The following is a 10,138-nucleotide window of genomic DNA, read 5'->3' on the forward strand; positions in this document are numbered from 1 at the left end:
GCACGTGTGCGGCATGTGCGGGACGGGCAGCTCGCCTCGCGTCCCCGGGCCTCCGGCACCGCCGTCCACACTGGGCCCCGCGCTGCTCCGTGGCCGCCCGGATACAGCAGAGCGGGACACTGGAGAGCGATATGGGTAAGAAACCCCACACGCCTTAACGCCGCCCTTCCTGTACTGCAAGGCTGCAGGCTGTGCCTGGAGAGAATTACCCCTTCGTTCGTGCCCAGCCTCCCGTGCTCTCACCCCTTGCTTCTCCCTCTTTCCATTCTCAGCCCTCTTCCCACGCCTTCCCACATCACACGCACAGCAGCCCCGTCACCCCGTGGCTCTCAGGGCACGCGCTGCCCAGTTTGCCCAGTGCCAGCCAGGTTCCCCATGCTCAGCCCACTGGTGAACAGCCACCAGCCCTGGGCCAGCTCCTCAGCGATGAGGAGCAATTACCAGCCCCTCACTCAATAAGAAATGTCCCTGGGGGTGCACACAGCTATGGCTGGCCCTGGAGTCCCAGCTGGGACCTGGGGAGCCAAGGGAAGCTGAGCGCATGGATTTCAGGGCACTCATACCCCGAGGGGACACCATTTGCCTGTGTCTCTCTGGTGCTGATGCCCTACAATCTGCAGTGCCTGCCCCAGGGCTGCCCTGGGATTTGGATCTGTAATTGCAAAATGACAACCCAAGAGCAGCCCAGTTCCCACCTCTCTCTTTTGCCAGTACCACCAGCCCCAGAGGCACCCCACATCCCCAGAGTGGCACAGCATCCTGCCTCCTGCTCCTGCTCTGGGTCACTGTCACCTCTGCAGGAACAGAAGCCTCCCATACAGTGACAGTGGCGATCCTGCAGCATGGCCCAGAATGAGGGCCACCTGGAACCCTGCTCCATGCTCGAGGTGCTGCTGCAGGGTGTCCTGCTGTGGGGCAGCCTAGCAGCAGACCATCTCCCATTGCTAATGCAATCTACTAGAGCAGAGGGCTCCTAGTGTTGCAGCATGGGAAGATTACCAAGGACATGCAGTGCTCCCAGGGGCTATCTCCCAGCTCAGGGCTGCAGCTTGTGCTGCTGCTGCTTCCCTTCACACACGGACACTGGGACAGGCTGAAGGGACCTGGTGCCTGGGGAGGTCTCACCGCGTTGGCAGCTGGGCATGCTTCCTGCCTGCAAGGTCAAGATTGAAGGGTGGTCCCAGAACGTTGTGTGCTGAGGGATGTCAGAGCCTTGGTCTGGGCCGTGAGGGTTCAGGAGCTGAGGTTGCCTGGCCTCACAAGGAGCTGCACACCACCACTGCCACCATGGGAGCTGGGAGTCACAGTCTGCAGAGCCCTTTCCCAGCACAGACTCCAGCCTGGCACCAGGTACCCCCACAACCCCTTTCGTGTCCCTGTAGTGCTGCTGCTGCAGCAGGAGACATCCAGTGAGCAGTGAGTTAAGCACTGTCCTTTCGGTGTCTCTGGGGCCATCTTGGTCTTATGCCTTGACAGAGAAACAGGAAGCTGAGTCTGTCTCCAGCAAGCAACCATCCATGGCTAGATACTGCCACCCTAGGCTACCCATTTTATGCACAAACCTTGCCTGGCCTCTATGCCACAGTGCCCCTGCCCTCAGTGTCCCAAAAAAAGAGAAGCCCAGCACAGAGATCAGCTCTACTCCCCCAGAATGTCCCCAGGATGATCCTGACACCGCACAGCAGATGCAATGTCCCACCCTCCTCTCTTGACTACAGGTGCCAGAGGTGACACAAAGCACAGATCCCCACATGCTCACCCCAAACTAAGCCTATCAGGATAACACAGGCTGTAGCCAGAAGTAACACAGGTTTAGTTGGACACCCAAGAGAAAGCCAAGCTGTTCTTTCCTTCCAACACTTCCCAGAGTCCACTGGGGAAGCCTGGAAGGGTTCAGGACCCTCTGGCATTGCACAAGATCTCATTGGGTAAGAGGAGATTTTGTGGGAAGGCAATGCAAGCAGGAAGCTCGGCACTGGTGTGACCAACACACCAAATTCCCCAAGAGCCATCAGCTCCACACTTGGGCCACAAGGACGGATGTGACATCTGGACTAGACCTGATCATGCTCCAGGTGAGCACACCCCAGAAAAGGGAAAAGCTGCTGCCTGCCAACTAGCTGAACGCTAAGTGCCTCAGCCCAAGACCTTGCTGGGAGAGGGAAGAGTACAAGAAAGGCAGTGTGTCAGCCTGGACGTGGTCTCATGTATATCCAGGTTGGAAGAGGTAGGGCTGAGCATCCTGGACCACTTCCCTGCTCCCCAGCAGCACTGGTTAGGCTGTGGCTACAAAACATGCAGCACAGGATTAGACTTGCTGAGCCATGGTGGCCCAGGTAGGCAGTAAGCAATTCTGGTCACTCACCTCATATTGGAGGCCAAGGGAGTACCAAAGCTGTCCTCTGAGCAGCAAGGGCTGTGCCGAGCACCCTTCCTTCGCCTCTCCCTCTCCTCCTCCCTCTCAGTCCAGGGGGCATCTGTGGCTGAACTGGTCCCAGAGTCCGGCTCCAAATGAGCCAGAGGAGCAAAGTTCTCCTCGATCAGCTTCACACTGTCTCGGATCTGTCCCTGTACTTCTGGGGTAAGGGTTGGGAGATCAAAAGTGAAAAAGGTCCCATGAGTGCGGGCTGGGGAGGAGAGGATGTCAATGGAGTCCAGGCTGGTGTAAGATGTGCCTTTGGCTCGATGGGACTCCATGATGCTCTCAAAATGCTTGCTGAAAGAGTCCATGCCATCCTTGGAGAGGCTGTGCCCTAGCAGGAAGGGCACTGGAGACTTGAGCATACCCTGTGTGTCTCGATCCATGATCCTAGAGGAAAAGAAAGCAAGAGGAACTGGTCACTGAGGAGCAAGAGGTCGAAGCCCCAAACAAAAGCCCGTGCATTGCTCCAGAAGGAAAGTGGGGAGGGCAGAAGTCTCCTCTGAACATCTGAGTGCACCAGGCTTCCAAAGGAAACGCCTTGCCTACCCAGGACATCATGGAAAGAGGGCCGTGCTGGCCTCCCTCCAGCCATATGCCTCTCTTTTAATGCACCATGGACTTTTGTTCCCTTAGTGGCTCATCCTCCTAAGAAGCTTACGAGATGGCTACTGCTCCCAGCCACTTGGCTTGAGCTTAGATCCAATAAACAGCTCAGGCACCAAAAACAGGATGTAGTTCAGCTCCACTGCCAAACAAATCCACAAGTGCCTGAATTTTCCATGAGCCTTCAGAGCTCCTGGCACCCACAGCTCTCCTGGAGTCACTGAGGACAGCGTGACACCTTGCTCTGCATATATGACACTGTGGTCACTAAGCCAAGCCCACCTGCAAGGTCAGCATAAACAGCAGCTACCTACACTTGTTTTGAAGGAGGAGGAAAGAACAGGATGGCCTGATGGTAGTGAGAGCACCTGTAAGGGACTGGGCTGCCTTCAGACCAGCTCACCTCCTCCCTGCCGAAGCACTATGCTCTCTGAGCTCTGGCAAACCTCTGGGCACGGATCACCCTGCAGGAAGCTCAGCTTGTCTGCAGCACGGCTCTGTGTCCAGCCCAACACAGGAGTTCCTGCATCTCAAACCCCTGAGCATTTCGTCCTGGAGACGAGCCTGCCCATCAGTCTGAGCATGTGACACAGGGATATTTCCAATACAGTGTCAAACCTTCAGTCCTATAAGCACAAACGCAACCCTAAAAGCCTGTTTCACTCACAAGCTGCTATCATTTTATTAAAGTACCAAAAAAGCACTTGTTATGCCACACTCTTTCCTGATTAAAAGCGAAGAGCTGATCCAGCTTGTCATAACATTTGTTATGAACAAACAGCTTCATACAGAAGGTTCAGAAAATGTAGTGCTGTTACAAGTACTGAATGATTTATCATTTATTAGCCTTCATATCCTGCTCCAAAATCTCACGGATTATTGCAGCAGGCTCCAAGCTGACAGCCTCACTGCACCAGAACATGGAGGGCTTCAGGGGGCACCCAGCAAGGTGAGTAAGTAGGGGACACACATCCCAGAGACCGATAACCGTGCTGCATTACATGCTGACAACTCAGCCAGCACTTCTGGGTACCACATGGGGCTGAACAACCGGACCTCGGCAGCCACATCAACAGAGGGGAAAGGGTTCCCGTGTCCCCCAGCACATCGGCGCCCACATGCCAGTGTCCCACCCGGAGGCTGCTCCGGCGGCAGACCCGAGGGCTGTGCTGGGCAGTGCTCTGCTCCCAGGGAGGACAGGCGCTCCTGCCCTGCAGCCAGCCCTCACACACCGGGCGGCGGGGCACGGTGCTGCAGAGCCGGCTCTGGCTCACTCAGCAGCGCTGCCTCCGGCTTAGTGCCCCCCCGGGGACACTCCAGAAGGGGGAGAGGAGCCCGCTCTCGCTGACAGGTCTCGGTGCTCTGGGACTAATGGGAATAAAGACAGCAAAGGCTTAGACCGGTCATTAGCTGTAGAGCCGGCTCTAAATATATTCATGGAGTGGATTCTGGAAGAAGACGCTGTTTCTTATGTCACTTTCCACATCTTGTTTGATTTTGTATTGGATTTTTCATCCTGATGTCCTGCTGCACATTCTCTTATTTTAGGAGAACAGATGACAACGAAGGTGCCCTTTGGCAAGAATATAAAGGGCAACAAAGTAGTGCTGAGCCAGTCTCCCAGTGCAGAGGGTGCTAAATCCCTAAAGCTAGATTTTCAAAGGGATTTACATGTCTAAATGCTGCAAATCAGCATCCGATGGTGTCTCAATAATTTTGCATAGCTGCTCCTTCCCATCTACCAACCAAGTGCTCTGCAGAGAAGGACTGGCTGGGATGGAAGACTCTGGTTTGTAACATCTCCTGCAGTGCAAAGCAGCGCCAGCTCTTGGAAGATGGGGCAGCTTTTAGTGACCCCAGCAGCACCACATCGCCCCTCCTGTGAGCAGACAAAGCAGAAAGCTTGAAGCAGAAAACATCAATACTGGTGACTGGTAAACGGGAGGGAGGGCTGCAGCTGCAGAGCTCGCTCTGAAGCAGTGTGTAAGCAAAGCTCAGGCTGTGATGCAGGCACTGAACCAACTCGCTATTTCAGTCTGGTGATTTTTGGCACTGCTGTCATCAGGGTCTGTACCTCGCTGGGAATAGCCAGGGCTCTGTCTGCACATCAAAAAAATCTGAAAGCCACCGGTCAACAAGGATAAACATACGGCAGGACACCGCCTTATGCACCCTGGTAATTATGCCAGGAGCACTGTGTTGAGGGCAGCAATGCTCTGAGGTACACACCAGAGCTTTCTGGATGTGCTTGGGGAGCTCCAGCACGGTGTCCCAGAGGGCAAAAGGTAGGTGCAGGTTTACAGCACATGGATGTGTAATGGACCCCCAGGGTTTGGAAATGAATTATCACCAAGTAGAAGAATTGTTATAGTAACTTGAATAACTTGCTTGGAGTGATAATATGACTTACAAAGCTTGTTCACATTCTCTATCATAATTCATTTGGGAAAAAAATGCACTTCCCTCTTGGGGAAGCTGCAGGATCCCAGCTCCCTGTGCAACATGCACCTTCTCGTCCATGGCAGCCCACTTCGTGTGCTTCTCCCTCCACTGCAGGGTGCCACTGCAGCTTATTTCATCTTCTCTTCCCACTCCTAACACCAACCCCTCTTCTCCTTTTTTGAGCACACTGCCAGGCACCTCTCTGTCCCAGCACAGAGGAATCACCCAGCTCTGTTCCCCAGCAGCACCTTTCCCTTCACTGCAGAACATTTGCAGATGCAGCAGAAGCTCTTGTCCCACCCGAGGCCCATCACTACCTTAGTACAGAGTATTTTGCCACACAAGCAAGAAACAACACAAAACACCAGTGTGAATGGACTCCCTTCAACTCAGTGACCCACGGCACTGTCCCCGGGTGCCAGGCTCATATGGCTACCTGATCACAGGACTCCTCTCCAGCACAGTGGGTCCTGTAGTGCAGTGCTCTGCGCTAGACACCAGCACCACCCTGCTCCTTCCACAGGGCAGCGAGGGACCCCCAGCCCAGCAGGACAGTGAATAACCACTGCAACAACCGCACATGGCTCAGACACAGCTACTAGGGTTCTGCCTTGGGCTCTTGTTTGGCAGAGCCCCTTTGTCACACATTTGGGATACCGAGGAGGGCGAGGGGAGCTCTCTGCTCTCCCATGCTGAGCCTCACCTTTCCCTGCTCTCCTTCCTCGTGGCCTCAAACACCTCATCGTCCTCATCTGCGACTCTGTCGTGCATTCCATCCTTTGTGCTCTGGACGCTGTCCTCAGGGTTCCCCTCAGGCATGCTGTCCCTCCTGCCCGGGGTCCCTGCAAAGCTGGGGTTGCTCTCGCTGTCCTTCTGGCTTTCGATAGCAGAATCCACCTCATCCCTCTCAGCCAGGATGTCGTCAATGTTGGTTTCGCGGTAGCAACGGAGCGGCACGGTGTCCAGATCTGTCTCGGAGTACTTCACAGCCCTCCTGATGATGCCCGTCTCACAGGAGCCCTGCTCCTTGCCGCCTGCTGGGGACACCTCGATCTCCACCTCAACGTGGCTCAGGCCGTGCTTGGGAAGCGAGCTGGGTGGCTCCGCAGGCAGCGGGTAGCTGGGCTGCAGTGGAGGCTCAGTGACGGGGGCTGAGGAGCCTGGAAGAAAGCCCAGAGCCCCTGTTTAATCCCAAATCCCAGTGGGTTGGGGCTCTGCATACCCACAGTGTCCCTGACTGACATCTTACCTGTTTTCGGGGCGCCCAGTGAGCCATAGAAAAACTCCCACTTGGCACGGGCGATGCGCTGGGCATGGGCTGAGCTCTGCCGGGGGCACGGCCAGGCACTGCCCTGCAGGGACACAGTGGTCAGTGGGGCCGGGCTGGACACAGCGTGGTGTGGGGCCACGGGCACCTACCTGGGGACGGGGGCTGGTGAGGACATCCTGTGGCGGGGCCTGCAGTCCATTGGTGAGGGAGCCGAAGAGGCAGCTGGTGGTGAGAGAATAGGGATCCCTTCTGCCTTCGTGGGGACGCGTCTCCCCCGGGGAGCTGCAGCCAGCCAGGAGCGGGTCAGATGCAGAGGCCTCCAGTTTCAGTCTGCGGAGCAGCAGGTCCTGGGGCTGGGGCTGCCCAGGGGGCACACGCCAGCCCCCGCCGGGCTCTGCGGGGCCATTCTCCTGAGGCCTGCTGAGGGGCTGCACGCTGGCCTTCTCGATGAAGCGGAAGGTGACGACGGAGCTGCGTCCCTCCGGGGCCACCAGTGGGCTGCGGCTGCCGGGCGACGTGAGACTCGGGGCGGGATGGCCCCTCCGCGGGGTGCAGGGGGCCGTCAGCCGCCCCCCACCCGGGCAGCCCCCGTTGCCAAAAGGCCCCGTCTCCGTTGGCTTGCGAGCCAAGGAGCCGGTGCTGTTGTAGAGGCCAGGGGGGCAGCGGCGAGTCTCGGGGGCCAGGCCCTTGCGCAGGAGGTGTAGGCGACCAGCATTGAGGTTGGGGGTGAGGCAGCGTGGGGGCTGTGCCGGCCTGGTTCAGGGCTGGAGGAGATGGGTGGCCAGGGCCTGCGGTCCCCATGGTGGGAGAAAGGCGGGGGTGAGGCGGTGCAGCCCTCGGCTGGGGGCAGGCGTACAAGGCTCCCCGCCTGCGCCATGCTGACGGGGTGAGCACAGGTGTCAGGGCTGGAGCTGGACAGGGCGAGGCATCCTCAGGCAGCCCTGGAGGGCAAGGAGAGGCTATTAGAGAAGGGGAGCAAAAATAGGGGAATGCAGATATCATGATGTTGCTTGAAAGTGAATGTAGGTTGGAGATTGGCCTGAGCCTGGGGACAGGTGGCCTAAGAAGTGCTGCTGCCCCTGGCTCCCCTTGCTCCTCCAGCACTGTTCTACAAACTAGCAGCATGCAGATGTAGTGGGAGCACATGCTGTGTACACTGAAATTAGTTTCATTTAGCCTGACTTAGGCTGAATATTTTACTACCTGTAGCTACCTAATATCACCTCCATAAGGGGAAAAAAAGATATATGGGATCGCTGAGATATCCCCAGACTGAAGGAATTTGATACCAGCAGCCCAAGGATGAAGCCTGTCTCTTTGGAGGTCAGCTTGTGTTTTAAAGTGTGTCACCTATCACATGCTGCAGCCGCAATCTGTGGCACAGACAGAGCTGTCAGCACCGGTGGATCCAAACAGAGGCAGCTGAGACAGCTCTGCCTGGGGGCCGAGCGCGCCTGAGCCAGCAGCACAACTGGGGACGTTTCCCGTCGGGACACCCATCACCCCAGGGCAGTGAGACACAGTGCAGGATGGGAGGACATGGCGCCTGGCGGCCCTGTGGGCAGCACTGCCAGCTCTGCTCTCTCAGCACATCTCACACTTGGACTCTTCTCCTGAGTCCTCTGAGCTGCCGGTGTGCAGGAAGAACTCTTTGTTCCCCACGAGTTGCAGATGTACCAATTCCTGCACTTAGATCTCAGCACTTGAAAGCAAAAACCCAAATATCAGTGGGGGAAAGCGTGTTTTCTTCTCCCAGCTGCTGAGAGCACACCAGACAGGGTTAAACTGAAGGCCGCAGGACTGGATTTTCAACGGTGTTTAGGCTGAGGAGATGCAGAGACATAACTCTTAATAAAATAGCCAAAATCACCCACATGGGGCAGACGTCTCTATCTGCACTACTACACTTGCAGCACACGTGGCTCCTACCGAGCAGCAATCCATAACCCACTGCCTGAAGAAAATACTCTCCCGTTTAAGATGTCATTTACTGTTTTTGTAATCCTTTCTCCTGTTATGGTTGTATTCCTGTTCAAGGTTGCTTAACTGATAAATAACACAAATGCTGGGTTATATATTTCAAGTTAAACCCCACTTTTATCTAAATGCAAACTGACACACATGCCAAGGAGAAAAGTTATCACTAGAAAGTAGTTGGCATACACTGTAACATAAGGAATCTATAAAAAACAGCCCATCGCAATGCAGGCGAGTTACTGCTAAAATAAACAGGACAAGCACAGCACGTCCTCCTGTTTATCGAAGGGGAATTATCAAATCCAGAGCAGAGGTCGTGCCTGCCTTCAAGTCACTGGAGCTGGGGGGCTGCCCCCCAAGCCAGCAGAGCGAGCCTTTCTTCAGCAATGAAAGGTAAAAAGCACAAATGCAACAGAGATGAAAAATCAGTGGCATAGCTGAGGCTTCCTGCCCGCCGATTTGAATTATGAATCAAAGCGATGCTCTTTACATTGCTGTGATGAACGGTTGAGCTGATGGGACCTGAGGGAGGCTGCCGCGAGGCAGGAGCTCCCACGCCCAGGGAAGCCACGGGCAGCACGGGACACGTGTCACAGGGGACAACTCAGGAGCAGCAGCGTGGCATCTATCGGGAATTTCATTTGTTCGACATAACATCTCGCCCCTACAAGGCACTCTGTACTGCTGGCTGTCCCCTCCGAGCACCAAGGCGGTGCCGGGGATTCCCCCTGGCTTCGGGGCTGTTCCGGAGGGACCCGGCCGTGAGCTGCTCGCCGTGCCGGCGCTTGCCCGGCTCAGCGGGGCGACGCGGGTGAAGCAGCAGACGCCCGGCGCTGCTTACGCTGCAGGGGAAGCGCACACCCACGCGAGGTGTGTGTAGGGCCAACGCGCACACGCTGCGGGAAGATGCCAAGGAAGAGGCAAGAAATGGAACAGAGAGGGAAGGTGCTGAATTCGCAGGACAGGTTGTGCTGCCGTGCCGGGCATGGATCCCGCTGCCACCAGCGGCAACTGCGCACGGGGACAGCCGGGCTGGGGGGCCGCGGTCCGGGGAGGACGGCCTCGAGGAGCCTCCGCACTCGAAGGACGCAGAGTAACGTGGGGACGGCGGTCGCCCAGGAGGAAGCACGCAGGCTCTGTGGTCGGGGCACAAACAGGTGGCGGCCGCGAAGCACCCCTTACCAAGGGATCGCCGAGGCGAGGACGTGCCCCCCCGGGCTGGGGAAGGACCCGCGCCGCCTCCCTCGTCCCTTGCCCCGCGCCTCCGTCTGCTCGGGATCAGCCTTGAGTGGATGTGACAGCCAGTCGGATGAGCAGAAGCCCGCCCGGCCCTCCGCCTGGACACGTACTGCCCCCGCAGCCCCGCACAGCTGCTCAATGCGGACGCCCGGCTCCCGCCCGCTCCGGCCCCGCAGCAACTGCCG

At 57.0% G+C, this 10,138-nt stretch overlaps 1 protein-coding gene across 1 annotated transcript in view; it reads right to left on the reverse strand.

The window, feature by feature from the left end:
* PSD (pleckstrin and Sec7 domain containing) overlaps positions 1-10,138 on the reverse strand; it is a 34,277-nt gene that overhangs the window by 19,453 nt on the left and 4,686 nt on the right. Inside the window, exon 2 of the mRNA XM_031554426.1 lies at positions 2,366-2,809. Coding sequence (XP_031410286.1) covers positions 2,366-2,809 — 444 coding nt within the window. The remainder of the gene's footprint in view (positions 1-2,365; positions 2,810-10,138) is intronic.

Source organism: Meleagris gallopavo, chromosome 8 (assembly GCF_000146605.3).
Source record: "Meleagris gallopavo isolate NT-WF06-2002-E0010 breed Aviagen turkey brand Nicholas breeding stock chromosome 8, Turkey_5.1, whole genome shotgun sequence".
Lineage (NCBI taxonomy): Eukaryota > Metazoa > Chordata > Aves > Galliformes > Phasianidae > Meleagris > Meleagris gallopavo.